General features: G+C 38.0%; 1 protein-coding gene across 2 annotated transcripts in view; it reads left to right on the top strand.

The window, feature by feature from the left end:
- The window catches only part of LOC118251215 (ras-related protein Rab-10-like), a 30599-nt gene extending 16772 nt beyond the window's left edge, over positions 1–13827 (top strand). The window contains exons 5-6 of one of the 2 annotated variants that reach the window (XM_035553132.2): positions 4200–4301; positions 12985–13827. In XM_035553132.2, coding sequence (XP_035409025.1) covers positions 4200–4301; positions 12985–13059 — 177 coding nt within the window. In that variant the 3' untranslated portion in view covers positions 13060–13827. Of the gene's footprint in view, positions 1–4199; positions 4302–4640; positions 6836–12984 lie in introns of those variants that run through there. The other variant, XM_035553133.2, reaches the window with a different exon arrangement.
- The last annotated feature ends 5893 nt before the right edge of the window (positions 13828–19720 follow it).

Here is a 19720-nt window from a genome sequence, read left to right as displayed (position 1 = left end):
TTAATGTTGCAGTTTAGCTTGGAGTATATACCAGTAATTTTTGCAACTGAAAATTGTAAACATCTGTTGTATGTATCTTGGAATGAATCCTTCTAGTATGAATTTAGACACAGTGAGTCAGGCAGGTTATACGGTGTTTAAGGAAAAGAACACGGATAATTTCTTGCCAATTACGTAATTCCAGATTAGGAAACTTTAAAAAATAGCATAAAGTGTACTTTATCTGTGTACATGGAATAAAGTTGCTGAAAAATACATGTATACTCTAACTCAAGGAATACAGTCAGAAATCTGAAGGCTCGCTGGATGCATGTGCACAAGAGGGCAGTATTAGGGTTTTGCATATGGTATTAACAATGACATTTTCTGACTTCTGCATCCTTAACGATGCAATCAACATTTCTCTTAATGTAGTCTTTTTTTTGAGAAACAAGTCATTACCCCCTCACCACTGAGTCTGCTTTCCAGATTTCGCCCGTGTTCTGTGGCAGCTCTTCAGTTATACTATTTTTCTGTTAATGTGATTTTAAAATGTTAGAGAATCTGACTGAGCTAGCTGGAGAAAGACTGCATTAGCAGAGAGTGAGCTAATATTGTCCTCTCACTCCAAGGAAGAAAATACCATATTAAGAGGGGAAAATGGTTTGATGCAAACTCTGCCACATAATAATTCATACTTATATATTTCGTATTGCCCTGTGAGTATAAGCTGTAAGTATTGTTCTGCTCAGAATCTTGGATCAAAGGATTCTCTGGGAACCTTACCATGGATTTTGGCATTTCCATAACAAGCTGTCATAACTGAGTTGTCATGGTATGCCAGTGTAAAAACTAATTTAATACAGAGAAATTATACTTTTTAAGCTTGCTTTTGTAATTGTACCATTTTGGTCACTCATAAATTGACATACTTATTTTTAACACTATGAAGTATTTTCTTGGATTAATAACTTTCATTTATTAATTTTGAGAGAAGTTTGCATTCACCTTTTTTTGGGTTCCTCTTCCAATTCCCCTCTCCCCCAAACCAATAACATTATCTTTCTCACTGAAAAATAAGTCAAAAAGCCGAAGGTTACATGATTTGGTAGAATATGCCCATTTTTCTCATCACATCTTTCTAACAGAAATAGACAAATGTGTGTGTTTGCTTGTTTGTTTTCCTTATGTTATCTTCATGTGCCTGACTTCAGAACTGATTTTACAGGTAAATATGAGTGAAAAAACATATTCCACAGTGCTAGGAATATTGCAGACAAATCTCTCTGATTCAGCACTAAGAAATCATAGCAGCATTTTACTAGGAATTACCATATTTTTAGTTAAAATAAATAAACATTTGGAATTAAACATAGCTTTGGAAAAGATATTGACATTATTTATTTTGTTTTTGTAAGTAAGATATAAGCTTATTTCACTTGAGATCTCCAAACTGTTCTCAAGGATGATATAAAATAATGTTTCCAAGTAGCATTATCACCATCAGTTTGGTATTTAGTTTTATTTACAGATCTATTCAAGATATTCCTAAAGGTTAAAAAAAAAAAAAAAAAGTAATTCTTTGAATGTGCCTTTCCAGGTTGTTTGCGGTAGATTAGCCAAAGCTGTGCTCATACTTGCTGCTGCATTAATACTGGACTGATGGTGATTTTTTTTTCATCTATGTAAATTTGTAGAAAACTTGCTTGCCACAATACTTACCAGAATTGGAATAATATATACATTAACGCTTACATTTGTGGAGTCTCCCTCCTTGGAGATAATCAGAAGCCATTTGGACATGGTCCTGTTCAACCTACTCTGGATGGCCCTGCTTCAGCAAGGAGGTTTGACCAGATGACCTCCAGAGGTCCCTTCCAACCTCAGCCATTCTGTGACTCTCTGATTAATCTTCTCTATTTGGTGTTCTTTATTCATTCTTCTTTATTTATTAAATCCTTATCCAACCATTTAAAGGACGAGGAGATGATCTGGAATTCTCAACAGAGGGCAAATTGTGCGAGCCACTCTGATTGCCTTCTATGATACCAGGAAATGAGGATGTGGATAAAGGAGTAGCAGTTGTTTTGATCTATTTTGAATTTAATAAGGCTTTTGTCACTTCCTCACATGGCATCCTCACTTGGAAGCTAGGAAATGTGGGATAGATGCAAAAGGTAGTAATTGAAGGCTATGTGGTGGGTAGTAACGAGCAGAGTACATCAGAGGTCTGTGGTGGGACTCTGGTTGTTCAACATCTACATCAGTGATCTGATGACAGAAGGAGATTCACATGTGATGTGCAATTTAGGGTTGTGACCAGCACACCAAATGGCAGAAGTTCAATTCTCTAGGACCTTGATGAAATGCTGTAAAGAGAAATACACCTGGAATGGAATAATCGCAGGCATTGGTGCAAGCAGGGAGTGATTGCCTGGATTACAGCCCTGCTGCAGAGCATTGACAGATTACAATGAACACCAGCTTGAATATAAGTCAATGGTGGCCTCTCATTGCAAAAAAGCATGCTGGGCTACAATTAGGAGGATAATGGATGGCAGATCTGGAGAGATTATTACCCCTGTCTTTCTAGTGCTGGCAAAAAATGCAGAAAAGTTGCAGAATCTCTATCCTTGGGGGATTTCAAAGCTCAGGTAGGCAGAGGTTGACCCTATGTTATATGGGCAGTAGTCCCATTTCAAGTAGGGTTATCTTTCAAAGTGATTTCTGTGATTCCATGATTAAAATGGTGTGTGTTTATCAGAGTTTCTACATAGGTAGACTCTAGATGTCTATTACATGACACAAGAAAGAAAAAAGGAATATTTAGTAGTAGAACCTGTATACTTCATAAATTGTGAAGCAGTCTTCCCCATTTTATTAGCCCGGTATTTTAACTACATGTATTTTTTCTTATGAACCATAATGAATCACTGTTTAGCATTGACACTTGCTAACAGTAATGTGATCTTAATTTTTTGTTACAAGTTGCTGCAGTATCTAAAACTGTTCATTGCAGTCAGCAGGAGTTTAGAATCTCTTATGAAGTAGTCTGTTTTAAGAAACAGAATTGTTCTTCATTTTCAAAATTATATTTCATTACAGTATTTTGGAAAATAAACCATTTTGCTTACCTTTTTCCACCTTTAAAATTGTCTTTATTATATCATTACTAAACTTTTGCACTTCAATTCTTATACCTTCATACCTTATTTTTGAATTTTTGTAAGTTAGCTCTAGAGCCCATTGAAAACAAGCATAACTGCCAGCATTAGACTTTTTATCCTAATGAAGAGCATCACAAATAAATTAAGTGGTCAGTAATTATAGGATTTTGTGTACATTATAGGCAGTAGGAGTGTTTTCTTTCACTGGGATTGCCTTCTCCAGATGTGTACTGAGAGGGTTTTCATTGCAAAGGGAATAAAATAGGCTCTCCCACTATGTTTTTTTCTGGCATACGTTCTCAACTTAGCCTCCTCCCATGGGAGGCAATGGTCAGCTGTTTTTCTCCATGTATTTAACAGTATAAATTAGAAGAAGTTCAGGACCTTAAAAAGCTATGAATTTTGTAGTTCATTTTTCCTCATGCCAATATGTATCTACCCAGCTGTAAGAGAGGTACACTGGAATTGAGGGGACACAAGTAAATTAAATAAAATTAACCAATATAATATCTATGCTGTGGATTTATTCTAAGTATTTTCCTGGTTATCCTATTACCATAATATATTTTCAGATACACATCTGTTCTTTGTATGTCTGTTATGTGTGCTTTTCTGCGTCTTTAGTGAAATACTGCATCTCTTTTTTTATTTCATCATGACTGTTTTTATACATTTTTGTCACATTTTCATCTATCCTTTTCTGCAGGCATTCCATTAATTTCCTCTAAATAATTGCCTAGGAGGCGATTCATTTTCCAAACCAGTCAAAACATTGAGAAGAGACCCACTACAGTTTGTTCTTATTTACAAGTAAAGATGGGTCAAAAAAGTTGTTTTGAAAATACAGAAATTTAAGAAGACTGATTTAAAACTTACCTGAAATTTATGAAACGAGGATGAATACAGTGTACTTTACTGAGCTGACATTTACTTAATATTTATATAACGTTAGAAACTGTCAGAAGCGTCTACATATCTATTGCTGTTAGTATTGGTAAATATTTTATTTTTTCCTAAAGACTGTTTATCTTGTTGCCTACATTTGTTTTTCAGCTTGCTTGGGAACATGGGATACCCTTTTTTGAAACCAGTGCCAAAGATAACGTGAACATTGAGGATGCATTTTCAGTCTTGACTAAGGAGATACTGGAAAAGGTAGGCTGAGCAGAAAGAAAGGGGAGATTGGGTAAACAAGATTGTAAATACAGGATGGCTTTAACAAAGCACAACCAGGGCTGCTCTTGCATTATGTAGTTATGTTTGCGGGTATCCTGTAACTGTAGATGTATGGGGAGGACGTGGGGAAGAAGAATTGTGGGAGGAGAGAACAGAGGAAGAAGGAAACGTATAATAGTGTTCAAGGAGAAGGTGAAAATTCAGGAAAGCTGCATTAGTGGCTTTCCTTCCCACCATTTTCTTCAAGAGAAGGGTTAATACAGGGGGGTTACACAGTAGTTCCACTTCTGTGCCAGGAAGATTCCTTTTTTTCTGTAGGTTTCCTCAGAATATGCATACTGTGAAGAGGCCACATGCTGATGGAAAGAGCAGACCTTTTATGTTCAGCAATCAAATATTTTATCCAAAGATGATAGTTGTTTGTTTGGATGATTTACACTACTGCTTGTGAAGATCTCAGAACTTAAAGATTTGAGTTAATTAGTGATAGAATCAATATTGTAGCTGTCAGAGTTGGCATCTCTAACCACTTAGATTGTGTTGGCGTAAAGGTCCTTGCTACTCAGAGTTGCCATACAAAACTCTTTTGTAGGACTGAATTATTGTTAATTAGCTATGAAAATGTTTTGCATTGCAATTTATTTTTAGACAGTAGAATATTATTTTAGACATTAATGGATGTTCTTCATGCAATGCATTATCATTGCCATTCATCACCAATATTAGTTATACAAAACTAGCCTTCCATTCCGAATACTCTTGAAGTCATAATAAAGATAAATGAGCAAAATTACTGACAAAGTCACAAGTTGCAGTGTTTTGATTAAATAGCCATAGAGGATGGTCAGAATAATAGCTCAGGGCTGGACTGCTTCTAAATCAAGGTCCTGTCCTAGTATACAATAACACAAGCCGTAGTTTTATTTGTTGTTGTAGATTTTTTTTTAAATATATGATTTTGACTCCCTTAGCATGAAAATGAAACTCAACTCCCAAATATCATTTAGAAGAGGAGGATAGCAGGTCTTTGAATAGCTGAGAAAAAGTCTCAAATAAGATAACTTTGAATTTCTTGTAAATGAAAAAGACACTTTCAACTATAAATAAACAGTATATTTGATAGTATGCAGCATGAAAGCTACAAAGCAATAGCTATGATCATAACTGCTGCAAAGACAAATATCTGCAAAGCTAACATTTCTGCATAGTGCATTTGGGTATGATGTGAGAGAATTCTCTGCAGCATTCAGAAATGGTGTTTGGGTATTTCTCACTCCAAGATTGCCTGTATTTATTTTACTTAAGGTGTAATTTTAGTATTCCTACTAATCTTCATGAAAATCCATGGTTATTATAGTGTGGATATGCAAACAAATTCAGACCATTGTACTCCAGCATGGCTTGAATTAGAACTGCTTGAGAATACGATTATACAGTCTGTGTGCATGTACATGTGTTTGGAAAATAAGTCCATGAGAATTTGTCAAGTTTGTCTGTAGTAACATTTCGCCCTGTCTAGAAATGTTTGCAAGAGTTTGTCTATAGTAACATTTCACTCCATCTAGAAATGTTTTCAATCCCTGTTGGGGCTTTACATGCCATTACTTTGGTGTATAATTTGTTATTTGTAGTGAAAGACATTTGTTGATTTAAACAAGGACTCCTTCAGCCCAATTGGTTTTGCCACTGGCCTGATAAGAAAGAATTCACAGGAAAAAAAATAAATAAATCTACCATACAGTCTCATCATGGTTTTCAGGTTCAACAAAATAATTTGCTTGTTCACAAAACTGTGAAATCTGAATGTACTACTTGAATTTTAACTTCCTCTAACTGATGAAATTTTGGAGAAGGAAAAATGTGCTAGGAAGTGTGACTAGTAGGTGTGAAAAATGACATGATAGCTGCCAGTCTGAGATCACTTCAGTCATACATCCATTCTGCAATGGTAAAATACGTACTTGCTGATTTGAAGAAGGAGATACATCATTACACAGTGTTTTGGCCCAGGACATATATCTGAGGTAGCAGGATATTGGGCCTTGCTTACTTCTGTGGTAGGACCATCTATGCCAGACTGATGAGATGCTTCAGTGGAAGCATGTCATTGCTTTACCAGTCCCATATAGAAAACTTGTTTGAAGGAGCTCTCTTAAAAAGTCTAGTATGGCCATGCCTTTTGGAAGTGGGCTTAGGTCATTCAGAAGTAAGAGAGGCAGGCAGACAGACAGTAGACCATTTTCAGATGCATTGCAGTAGGCTACATTAATCTTGGGAAATCTAGGATTTTCTGTATACACTCTTGTTCACCATCTACAATACAGGCGTTTCTCTGTTAACTAGTTCTATAGCAAATACACATGTAGATGGGGAAGATCAATGTCTGGAAATGTAGAGGTCATATAGAAGTAATGAGCTTCTCGATTCTCTTGAAATTTAGAACAAGTTGCAGTTCGAAGTAGGATTCCCAATTAAATGTATATATATATATACACATTAAAATGTGTCAGACCTAAAGGGCAGATTTGTATTGTCATTATTTTGTCCTGCATTTTCCTATTTGTAGACTGTGGATTTAAACCAACAGACCATGCTACTTATGTGAGACCATACTATGTCTTCTTTTGTGGCTTTACTTTTATCTGGTGTAGGGGAGGGAGAAGACTTCCATGTCCCAGTGATTCATATAGCTAAAACACTGCTCAACTTTTCAGATATTTATAATCCAGGAAAACCATTCTCTGATGGGTTTCAAACCCATGGCTCTAATTTGCATGGAAAATCTCATTAAAAAAATCAGATATTATTCGAGAGCTTACATTGGTTCCAGCTGTGGAGTCATGACATATTTTTGAGAATAGTTAACTCACAGTTTTCAATCGTTATCAGCTAATAATCACAAAATCATAGAAACATAGAAACATAGAACAGCTTGGATTGGAAGGGACCTTAAAGATCATCTAGTTCCAAACCCCAAATAATAATTGATTTCATTGTATTGGAAAGGCTATAGTGGAAACAAATGTTAATTGCACTTACAGCTTATTCCAGAGGTTTGCTTAGACATGTTGACAAATAAATTCTTTTTTTATTGTTATTATTCACAATTCTTGCAAGTCTCAGATTTGCCTAAACCTGCTTATTAATTGATGACAGCTGCTCCTTAACAGTGCTTCAGGTTGCCAGTGAGCTATTTGTACTTGTGAGTCAGTCCTCAAAAAACAACCAAACCCCCAAAATACCACCCAGAATGCAGTTAGTATTTGCACTTCTGTGTTGTTTGGTTTCATGGCTGACGAGCAGTACTCTCTTCAACTAGCTTTTAAAAAAATATTACAAGCCTTTGTGTTTCTGTCTTTGTGGGTGTGGTGGTTGGTATTTTTCTAAACTAGGAGCAGAAACTGTATTAAACAAAAAGAAAAAGAAAAAAAATGCAGTTCTTGCTCTTTTCTGAAGGCTGCTATAAAACTATCCGAAACTTATGTTCTGCCTACATCCCAAAATTGATCAACTGCTAAGATTGTTTTAATGTTATATTAAATAAATACATATCTTCTGAGCACAGAACAGCCAAAACCTATTTAAGAACTTTCCTTGTGCTGTTGAGGTTAACATGTAAAGTCTAACAGTTAGATGTAATTTGAGATGAATATTCAAACGTAATAGGCCTCAACTCTGTCCTTCCTTGATCTCTTTAGTTTTCTTTCCAAGGCAACAAGATCTTTGAGATTATACTTCCTTGAAAGTAAGGTGCTGGGTGAAGGAGAGGCAGAGCACTCTGCAGAAGGAAGGTCTCCAGCAATAGCTCATACGGTATTAGACACAGACAGAGGCTGAAAAATGCTTTGACCAGCTTCTCCAGCTGGAGCTTGCATCATAGATACCAAATTTAATTCAATGCAGGACACAAATCCATAGGAAATCAGACTTCATCATTGCTGAGATTCTGGGAATTGTTAGTGTGTCCTAAAGATCCCCGTGTCTCAAGCAGTGCACATTCCGTGTTTATTATCCTTAGTCATGCATGAAGCCCCAGGCTTTATTTACCCTTTATTTATCTTGTACTGACCACAGAATATTAATTTCTTCGTGAGGTTTTTCATAATGCTCTTAATGCTGTATTTGAGATCTATTTTAGATTTTTATCTTCATAACCTTCTTAGTAACAGTAGGTAGTATATTCAGCATTGCACACATGGGAACCATGGTACAGATATTAAAGCAAAAAGGATAAATGGTACCAACTCACATAGCACTGGAGCAACGTAAGGCCTAATTTTGCTCTACATCTTGTTTAATTGAAAAAGGTTAGTTCTGAACATTGAATGAGCCAGATATTCTTCTGGAAACAGTAACATGTAATTAGGTCATGTAAATCAAATGTTGAGTCTTAATCTCTGGATCTTAATCATAATGTTTGAGCATATAGGATGAGATTCATCTTAGTGAGCAACCTTAGGCAGTTAAAATGACTAGGCTGATGTAGTCTAGAATCATAGAATCACAGAATGTTTTGGGTTGGAAGGGACCTTAAGGATCCTCTAGTTCCAACACCCCTGCCATGGGCAGGGACACCTCCCACTAGATTGGGTTGCTCAAAGGCCACATCATCTATATTCAATGGAATGAGACACATCTTTGGATATAATTGTGTTCTGGAGGTGCCTTTCTCTCTACGTTGAGGACTTTGTAAAAGACTGTATCACAGCCTTTATGGTTTCATATGATTAATTAAATTCAAGGAAACCAAAGTAAAGTTACACAGTTGGCTTACTTCTGGAATTTGCTGCTTCTGCAAGATCGTGACTTTGCAACCTGATTGCTCTCTTAAATAGGGCTTTTGAGATGGAATGATATTAATCCTTACACAGATATCAGTAGGGTTGGGTTTTCTTAGAGTAACAGCATAGTTGTCTTCTTAAGCTTGTGAAATAATTGCAGTACAATGTTGTTAAAGTCTATGTGTTATTAACAGAAGAGGGAGATAGAGATCCACACTTTGCCAGTGGGTTAGATGTGTCTTAGACGTTGTGGAATAGTAGGATTTGGGAGCAAGGACTTCCATTCCCATCTCTTGAAGAAGGTGTTCTGCAGCAGTGGGGTCCTGTTGTGTCTTATCCTTTCTTGGTCTTCTCCTACTCCTGTCCCTGCTCCAACATTGATCGCTTTCCCTGCTAATATATCTCCAGCTCTTGCTGATGCTGCTTGTGCTCTGTCCTGGTCATTCTTGTTGGGAGATGACTGTTTTGTATTTTGAACAAGTAATTTCAAATCTAGAATTGCAGAATACAAGGAGAATACAGGTTAAAAAAATAGTGGGACAGATCTTAACAACTGAGCTCTCTCTTTGGCTGTGTAGGTACGGAAGTCCCACGAAGTTCATTGCACAAGGTCCTCTGCCATGCTTTGCCAATCTTTGTCAGAATTTTAAGAAGTTACAAATAATAGTAACATCAGTTACAGTCCCTTCTGCATGTTTCTCTAAAGCCAGTAGTTTTCCAGCAGACACTCTGGGTCTGCCTTTGGTGGAGGCATTGAAATTTTGAAAAATTGTATCAGTCTTCCAAACCCATGGTGAACCCTGTTTCCAAAATAACTAAAACAGTATAAAAATACCAAAAACTGGTGCCAATCCAATGTGCTTTAACATTGTTAATCTGAGCAGATTTCCAGCGAGGGACAGGAACTGATCTTAACTAAGGTGTATAAATTTACTACTTTAGAAACCATTCAAAGAGCCCCCCTTATGTTTTGATGCTATTTCTATTTCCCATCTCATCACAGTTTGTCTATCTACAAGTCAGGTACCTGTTGTAAGTCGGTGGTACAAGCTCTGCTTAGAGCTGGTGAGGAGAGCCAGATGGCTGTGGGGAGCACCTCATCCTGCCTGATTTTTTCCACTGATTCTGCAGTGAGCTTAAAACACTTAAACAGATGCCCGTCTGTTGGGTGAGACATGTCTGCTATGGGATTTAGCAGGAAGAACTAGTATTTTATAGCAGTAGATTTCAGTGTCGTAATGAAATCACTGTAGGATAGAAAGAATGGCATCTATTTCCGTGGTGGTATGTTCAAAAGTTTGAAAGGAAGATCCTGAAGATGTGGAAACTTGAGCTTCTCAATATCGCTTCAGTTATTCTCACCTTTTCACTGTTTTCTGCTGTTTGTTGGCTGCCTTGTAGGGAAGTGAGTTTCAACAGGTTGAGCTGAAATGTGAGCTAGGAGGATGTATTGAGAGGGAGGGAGCCCAGAGCAAGGAATGTTGCTTGCCTTGTTCTCTGAGATGGGGGAAATTTGCATACCTGCCCTCCTTAATTTAATGAGAGGAGGGTGCCGCACCTTTTACAGGACTTGACTGGATCTCAGTACTACACGGGACTGCTGTCTCTGCCTCAGCTCCTCATGCAGGACTCATAGTATCTCTTAAAGTTATGAATATGTACTTTCAAAATGTGTGCATAGCACATAGGCTTTAATGAATCCCAAGCTTGTCTGCTTGATGAAGATCTTTTATGAGTCTTATCAAACTGAAGTGATCCTTAAAGTCTTCAACATTTCAATGACGTTTAAAACAAAATACTACCTCTTCTTTATGGGTGGAGAGGCCATTCTTGTCTTTTCGTCCTGGATAATTTGTTGATTAACTACTACCAGATAATGATTTTACAGATGGTATGAACAATTTCATTGTGAAATAGGTTTCATCATTATTAATCACCTAAGGATCCTTACTGTACCTATTACTGGCCACCCAGAAGTACTATCCAGCAGTAAAATATTTGCAAATAAGCACTGTCAGTGTTTAAGGAATATGCAAATCACTGCCCTTTAACTGAAAGCATGAAGTTAGATGTAACCCGCAACACTTTAAAATTATCTGTTTCCTCTAAAGTTAAGTGAGACTTGAATACTGGAATTGTTCAAATATTTTTTCTGGAACACTCTTATTACCTAGACTGATTTTTTTTTCTTGCGAATAAAAAGGTGTGAAATGAAACCTCCTTAGCTTATGTCCATGGTAATCAACACTCAGTGTTACTGCTTGGTCTCAACAAAGTACATTTTAAATTTCTTTTTGTACTGTTTTCTTCCAGATCTTTTTTCTCACTATCTTATCCCTGAACCAGAGTGGTGTCATGTTCTTGAGGTGACAAGTTTATGGTTGATTACATTAGTTTCTGCCTTGCTCCTTCTTTTGAAAAGGATTTCATACTTTACATTTACAGCCTACACATAAAGACTCTCAAATACTGTCTCCACCTAGAACAAGACCTAACGGCCACTATGTGTATTCAAGCATCCTACACAGCAGAAAAAAAATAATTTAATGCATCTTCTCCAGAATTTTAGATAGTGTTAAATATTCTCAGCTAAAGGGGAATAGTGCTTATTTTAACATGAGGAAACTTTTATTTTCCCATGATTTTGATTTGACTGAATAATTTTAGGTGAACTTTTCTGGGTATAGTCAGACTGCTCTGTGACACTGTATGTGGAATTTCTGGATTCTAAATCATGACTACCATTGTCTTACATGATGCAATTTTTTTTCTTCTTCCTTTTTTTCCTGTGCTTTGAATTTCATGAATTCCAGCTCAGATATCTGTCCTTTCTGGAACCTTCTTATTATTGTGAGAAATGGTTGTTTATGGCTGTTGGGTTTGGTTTGAGAGAGGAATGTGGTGATTCCAGTGGTTGCGCTTACTTCTCTGTATATCATTATATACTTGGTAAACCTGCCAAGAAGCAGACAGCAGAAGGGCAAGTAGAAAAGTTTGGACTTTATTTTTCAAGGCATGTGACAATAATCTCAATGTCTTTGTGCTTGAGTTCAGGATTCAATATTCATATTTTTAGAGTCCAAAGTTGCAACATTTACTAGTACTCTGTTGCACAACTGCTTTTGATTGTTTCTCTGGTTAGCACTAATTATCTAGTTAAGTTTATTGCCGAAAGGAAGAGTGCTGGTTTTGCTGGTTTTATTTTTTAAATCTGCTTTTGCAATCTGTAAATAAATGTTTTACAAGGGTGGAGTGCTATTTTGATAGTTCTATCCTGATAAAGACTTAGGTTGCTTCCATTTGGACCTATTTCTCTGAAAAAAAAAAAAAGTAACGAAGTAGAGAACTGTAGTGAATTTCACAAAACAATTCAATATCCTTTTCAACAAATAATAGGCTATGCCTTTTTCTAATGAGTACCGTTGATCCATATTTCTCTGTTCCTTTCAATTGGATTTTTGAACCTCATGCTCAGTACTTCAAAGATTAGAGTAGTTAACAGCAAATCAGTGAAAATTAGTGAAATCAACAGAAGAACCTGCACATCTTAAACAATTCATGTGAGTAAAAATTTAAAGGATTGGTTCATATGGTTTGTAGCGTCTCCTCAAAAGACATTTTCTATCCTCTGTCACCTTCAGAATAAGAAAAGATGTTTGAGGCGGCTATAGAATTTAAATACATCGAGCTGTGACTTGCATGGGCATCAGTCTCCCTTTAATTTATTAGAAAACTCTAATATTTTATTTAAATATTTAAAGGAAAATATATCTAGCGACCCCACCGAGTCTTTTACATGTTAAAATATGTGAAAATTCAAGTTTTTCAACTATTGTACTGCAGTTATCTTAATTAAATGTTTGCTTTTATTTGTTTTACAGAAGTCCCATGTATTATATGACTTAGATGTTGTGGAACTAAATGAAAGTAAGAAGAGAACCTGCTGTGCATTCTGAAATATTGTTTATTGTTTCATTTCCTCTTCAGAAAATATTAACTATTGCAAAGGAACATAAAAGATTGTAAAAGGGAGCCTGTAATCACAGAACACAGTATTTAAGCATCCTTTTTATTACACAAACGTTGCTGCCAAATGTTTTGACACATTTATATTTTCATATTTTTAATGTAAAGTTAAAACAGTTACCTGACTTTGGAATTATTAGTTGCATCTCAGGAGGACTGCATTTTCATACAAATGTTTGTATAAATGAAATCTAAGTGCACTAATTTTCTTGTATTAAAAACATTTACCTTAACATTTTTTGTGTTATTTATACCAGATTCGTAATGTAATGAACATTGACATCACACAGACAAGCTTTTGATATAAGAAATCACTTATGCTATCCACAAGATAACATCTCTTTAGGCAGCTGATATTTAGTGTAGTCTCCTAAGATAATTTTCCGGAAATTTTTGGCTTTGCTTCTTTTCTGCCCATTTCAGAAATGTACATGTTACTTGAAAACCCTTGAGGGTTTTTTTTTGAAAAACCATGAGGGCTGAGATAAAAGAATAAACCATATACAATTTCTGTATGTTGCAGAACCTTCTTTGGAAAGCAGAAAACGTGGAACAACTGAATGAATCCAGTAATAATTATCTTGCCTTATTGTTCTGTTGAATAATTTATGCAGGTTTTAACAGCATACCTGTATTTCCAAGTGCTCCTTTTGTCGTAAATGATCACTATATTAAAAGGGTACGCAATGTTTGTTTGATGTGAGGTATTTATGTTATTTTCTTAAAGTATAAATACATCAGGGATCTGATCCTGCTCATTTGGATCTGTTTTACACTGGTGTGTAATAGCTTTAATTTCAGGGGAGGATACCACATTTTAGTTAAATTTGAATGAGGGCAGAATCATGATGCCACTTTCTTTTTCTTTAATTAAAAGCAAACCGAACACAAATCAAACCTGCTGGAGACACACACACACAGCAAATGCAGGCTGGAAAATCTGAAGAATTGTTGTGATTATATTGTCTTTTTTTTTTTTTTTGGTCTGGGTGATGGGGCTCTTTTTCATTATTAAATGTAATTGTTCTACCACCATTTGTGAATGGATAATACTGCTGTGCAAGGTTGTGTGGTGAGCTATCCCAGTACATCCAGGATAACAAACTCCATCGGCTTACTGTTGTGGAATGCCACTACCCTGCTGAAATGGGCCTGCTTCTTTTTTGAGGGCTGTCTTCGGATTGTCTCTTCAGTCAAATTTGGTATCGAGACAGGGAGCTTAACTGGAAATCGTTTTCTGAAGCACGTGGGATCTAGTATGCGTACTGTTAAGTTACTGTGCCACCAGGCAATTTAATATGCTTGCAGAAGGGGTGTGAAAGACAAGAAGGTTTACATATTTACACCTGCTCCTAAGACTACTCTTCATGGCCTGTCGCTAAACCTAGTATTTAGAGCAAAATCTGAAAACAAAGAACAAAGGATAATCCCTGCCTTAGTTACAGCCGGGGCAGATGAAGAAAATAGTGCTGGAAGGGATTTTGAAAGGCTGTCTAGTTCCTCCTCTTATCACATGTTCGGATCAGCTGTCCCTGCTGTATTGCAGGAAGATGTTTAAAGACCTGCAGTGACGGGGATTTTGGTCCCTCTGAGTAATGTACAATCCTTACTGAACTGGTTTTGCAAGCAGGAAGTTTCCTAATACCTAACCTAACTGGTAGGCATGGAAAGCAGGTTCTCTCTTTCCTCTTTATGTATGTGAAATACCTCTGCCTGCCCTCTCTCTCCTCTTCAGGCCAGCGAACACCAGTCCCTTGACCTTTCCTTGTAGGTTGGGTTTTCTAAATCTTTTGCCATTTTTGTTGCTCTCCTCATTATTTTTGAGTTGGTTCTCAACTATCCTGGAGCGTAGGACTGAAAACTGAGCAGACTATTCCAGTTTAAGTAACAATGGCTGGAGAGATCAAAATGATTTTATCTTTGATACTCCTACTTCTGCATTCCAGCATCAGCATAATGTAAGACAGCCTAACGTTGCTAACTGTTCAGCTTGTGATCCGTAATCTCGGAAGAACTGCTTTTCTATCCTGGTATTTGTGCGGTTGATTATTCCTCTGCATGTGTAGAACCTTCTGTTTCTCCATATTCAGTGGCATTTCAGCTTCTCTAATTTGCCAGCATCCGTCTGAATTGTAATGCTGTACGCCAGCATAGCTGGAGCCTCTTCCTGTAGATACAGTCTTTGCATGTGAATAAGTATATTCTGTTTAGTCATCCGAGATATTGATGAAAATGCCGAGTAGCTCTGGATTCAAGATGGATCTCAGTGAAATCCCATTCAATACATCCTTTCAGCTTGGGCGTACCAATTATTTCCAAATCGTTTTGCACTCAAATGATGTATCTCTCTAAATCATTTTTTTTTCCTTTCATTTAAGAGCAACTTACATGAAACCCTATGATGCTCACTTTTTCTAGGCTATCCATGGAGCCCGTTACCATCTGGTAGAAGTGGGCAAGATTGATCTGCTGTTGCTTGTTACTGACAAACCCATGCTGTTACTTCTCATATCTTTACTTTCAGTATGCTTAAAAATGGTTGGATTGCCGATCCAAATCATTTTTGTTTGTTTGTTTCTGGAACCTCACTCATTCTGTCTTTATTCTTGGAGATAAAGTGAGCTGCAGCTCTAACACTGCTTGAAACCTAAGAGAGTTTCATCAGGTCAAGTCTATCCAAAAATCTTTAACTTAACTAAGTATTTTCCAAGTAGTTTCTTCATTATTTTTTCCTAAGCTTTTAGTCCTTTGTCAATGGTGCTAGTAGTGAAATCACACCTGCTTTCTTAAATTGAAGACCAAGGTTAGAAAAGACATTAAGAATACCAGTGTCTCAGCATCATCAGTGATCAGGTGATGATGATTAAATAGATTTCCCCCTCTGTGGAATAACAAAACAGTTTTTTCCTTGGTCTTCTCACTATGCCATTTTCCAGCTTCCTTGCTATCTTTTAATTCCAGTTGTTTAACATTTTGGGACTTTATCTTTCTGTGTTGTCCGTACATGTTCTATATGTAATTTGACCTACTTTTTACTTCTTTCATGTCATTGAAGATTGTATGATTCAGCCAAGCTAGTCTGTTATTTCACTTCCTCTCCTTCCTCTGTGTTTACCAAATTCTGCAGTTTTGCCTTCAGCAGTGGACCTTTGAAAAAACTCTAAGCTGTCTTGAACTCACACAAATTTTGCTACTGGTTCTCTCAGTTTAGGTCTCTAGTTAATTCCTCCTCCTCTTCCTAGCAATGCAAACATATATATAGAAGGGGGTCAGATTGATCTGTAGAATTTTGTTTGTTTTTCTGTGTAATAGGAATTTCTTCTATACATTACTCCTTCTTACAGTGTTTTCTATTGCTCGTGGCTTAGGTACTATCCAGTCACTGGCCCACCTTAGGGAAGTGCAAATAGTTAGGTTCCCGGGCAACAAAAATGTTTCCAGGATGCTCAGATCTCCTTACTATACCCCGCACAAGCGAAGATTGTTTGGATGTTACCAGTAAGGCAGGAATTGCATTCTCTTTGAAAACATGAGATGCACAAATGTCAACTGTATCAAACATACTCTTCTCTTTCAACTTCCCCTCTCACCCCAGATAAAGGTGGATATTTAGGATCTGATTCTGAAATGATCACTGCATCTCCTGTTGTTTTCCACTGGACTTGTAAATATTTATTCTGAAAATTAAACCTTTCATATAAAGGCAAGTCACATGTGGGAAGAAGGAATGCCAATTCATGGGGGAGTTTAAAGAAATGCTGACTAAAATGGCTTCACACGAAGCTTACTGTATAAGGCTCCGAATTTTACTTGGTGTACGCATCCTGCAGTGTAAAGCAAACTAGCAGATTCATACTAAAATCAGTCTTTTTTTCATACAGATCCAATTCAAATGTTAGCATAGATATGAACTGATGATGATCTGAAATGCTTTAAAAATCATTTTATTAGCAATGGAATAAATATACTGGGGATTTTGCAGCCTGCTGCATAAATGTGTTGTTAAACCAACATGAGACCCAATCAATTCAAAATGCATTTAAGACTAGTTTTAGGAATTATTTCGAGTCCCCCTGACAATGCTTATGGTTTTATGGCTACAATTTCCTGTAGATATTAAAAAAAAATTGAATGCCACCTGAAACGCCCATGCAGAAAAATTATGATATTGCATAACTGAGGCCCTGATCCTGAAGCAGAGTTGCTAACATTAATTTCTCTAGAGGTCTGATGGCTTCATTAGTGTTTTGCACAGGAGGAGACTTTAGTAAGAGATCATACTAAAGGACTGAGGCAATGCTAAACATCAGAGAAATTATTATATCTAAAGTGTTAATTATACATAAGGTACAGTTAAAGTACGAAATAGTCTCAGATTCACATGTTCTTGTGATTTGAATACTGTGTGTGCAATAATATATTTCAAGAAGTTTCAGCTATAGTACAGATAGGACACATTACAAAGTCAATTTAAGAGCTCAAGTGAGACATTTAAATAATAATAGGCTTTGTGATGTCTCTTTGCCTGGAAATAACTAAATTAAATTTAGATAGTGTCTAGAAGTTGCACTTAAAAAAATGTATCCTGTTCCAGTGGAATGGGTTAGAGGGAGTTAGACTTCCACTGGTGAGGGAGAACACAAACAGGGTTATATTTGAAGACAGGCTTAAAAGACGTGTGACTAAAGCGAAGAAGGAACGATTTTTTAATGAAAAATCAGTAATAACTGTTTCAGGTGTGAAAGACATATTTCTTCCCAGATAGCAGAATTGTATGATGCCTGGGAGCAGCATACGCCACGAGGCCGTATCTGTCCTGAAATTAATGCTGGCTAAGATTGCATTTAAAAACACATCTTGACAGACTAGTGCTCCAAGTCCTGGTGAATCCCAGTCTGATCTGATCTGCTTTACCGTACACACTGTGTCCAGTAACCTCATCAAACCTGAACAAGTTAAAACCATTCTTTGGCTTTCCATATTTCAACAGCAATGCTTTTAGCTATTATATCACTTTGCACTTCAATAGCTCAATTCACTGAAGTAGTTCAAAGCATTCTGCAAACTTCATAAAGAGGAATCGACTTTGAAAAAAAAAATCCACATTGTCTTTTAAAGCTAGCAATTCTGGTAAGTAGGATCTAACAGCACCATGACTGAGTTCAGAGAATGAAGGTTTTTCATGGGGCTGGGAAATCCCAGAGCCAGACTGCGTAGCCGAAGTACGGGCCCACATCAGCATGCAGTTCAAAGCAACCCAGACCCATTTAAAGCAAGCTAACTTGGGCTTGTGTCATCCTCTCTGGCTTCCACAGTCTTTGTTTCATCCCACAAAGCGTGGATGAGGCCCGTTTGCAGCAGACCAGAACAAGAGCGGATCTGTCTCGGCCCTCCTCGTGCCAGCACCAGCAGCCACAAAGCAGGCAGCGGCGGTTGGCCCCTCGCTAAGGGGCACGAGGAGGCACGGGCGGCTGGAGGGCTGCTTGCCACGGCTCCTCACGAGCTCACCCAGCCATCCCGGAGAGAGGTGCCACGGGAGATGGATCCCAGAGAGAGACCTCAGCTGGGGATGCCTGCCGTCGTTTTGCAAATCACTGGGAGGTACTGTTTCTGGTCAACGGTACAGCCTTACGTAGAGCCATTAAATGTATACGTATATATAGTCTTAAATACAGTGTTTTACTGCAATGAAATAGCTTTGACACAAAAGTGAACAAAGTAAACTTGAACACAATGCCACGCAGCCACCTGTGAGTTATTTGCTCCTGTTGAAGTTCCCCTGGTTTCTGCTGGGGATCCTGGATGGCAATAAAAAATGGTGACAGAGAGCACTTTGTGAGACCTCCTCACGTAACCCATCTTGAAAGGAGAACCAGCAGCTGGTTTTCAGTTCTCCTGTGGCCTGAAGAGCATCAAATAGGGAATATATTTAATACTTGCACGCGCAGTAATAGTGGTAAAGAGAAACCAAAGATCTCCCTTCCACTGCTCTTCATATTTGAAATATCCATTTGGTTCATGGGTGAAAACTGCAACAACAATCAAAGTTGGCCTGTAATTTGATTTTTCTGAACATAGGATGAATCTCACAGGTAAACTTCCTGCGCCAGGCAGGAATTTCACAGGTAAATTTCCTTGGCAGCCAGGCGATGTGGGGCAGCGATCCGCACTGCCCGGATGAAATGAACTTTATCTGCTAACTGCGAGCGTACAGGGGGCTTTCTGTCAGCCCCTGTGCTCCAAGGAGGCCACAACCTGCACTCGGGGCGCCCTAGAACACCCCAAAACCACCCCAAAACCACCTCCCCACACACTCCCCGGGCTGCAGCGCCAGGTGCCCGACCCGGGCCCGGCGTGAGGCGCCCCCACCCCCGGTCGCGGTGCGGGTCCCCCCCCCCCCCCCCGGCTGCGCGTCGGGGGAGCGCCCGGAGGGTGGAGCGAGAGGGCCGGGCTCGGCTTCGGCGGCGGCGATCCGCGCTCCCCGCCGTGCGGGCGGGCGGGCAGGCGGGCGGTCGGCCCGGCACTTTCCTTTTCGGAGCGGGGAGGAGCGGCAGCTGCGCAGGCGTTGCTCGCACCCTGTTGATTAGTCAG

This window comes from Cygnus atratus, chromosome 2 (assembly GCF_013377495.2).
Source record: "Cygnus atratus isolate AKBS03 ecotype Queensland, Australia chromosome 2, CAtr_DNAZoo_HiC_assembly, whole genome shotgun sequence".
Taxonomy (NCBI): Eukaryota; Metazoa; Chordata; class Aves; order Anseriformes; family Anatidae; genus Cygnus; species Cygnus atratus.
Note: the sequence above shows the minus strand (reverse complement) of the source record. Positions and strands in the feature narration are given on the sequence as shown.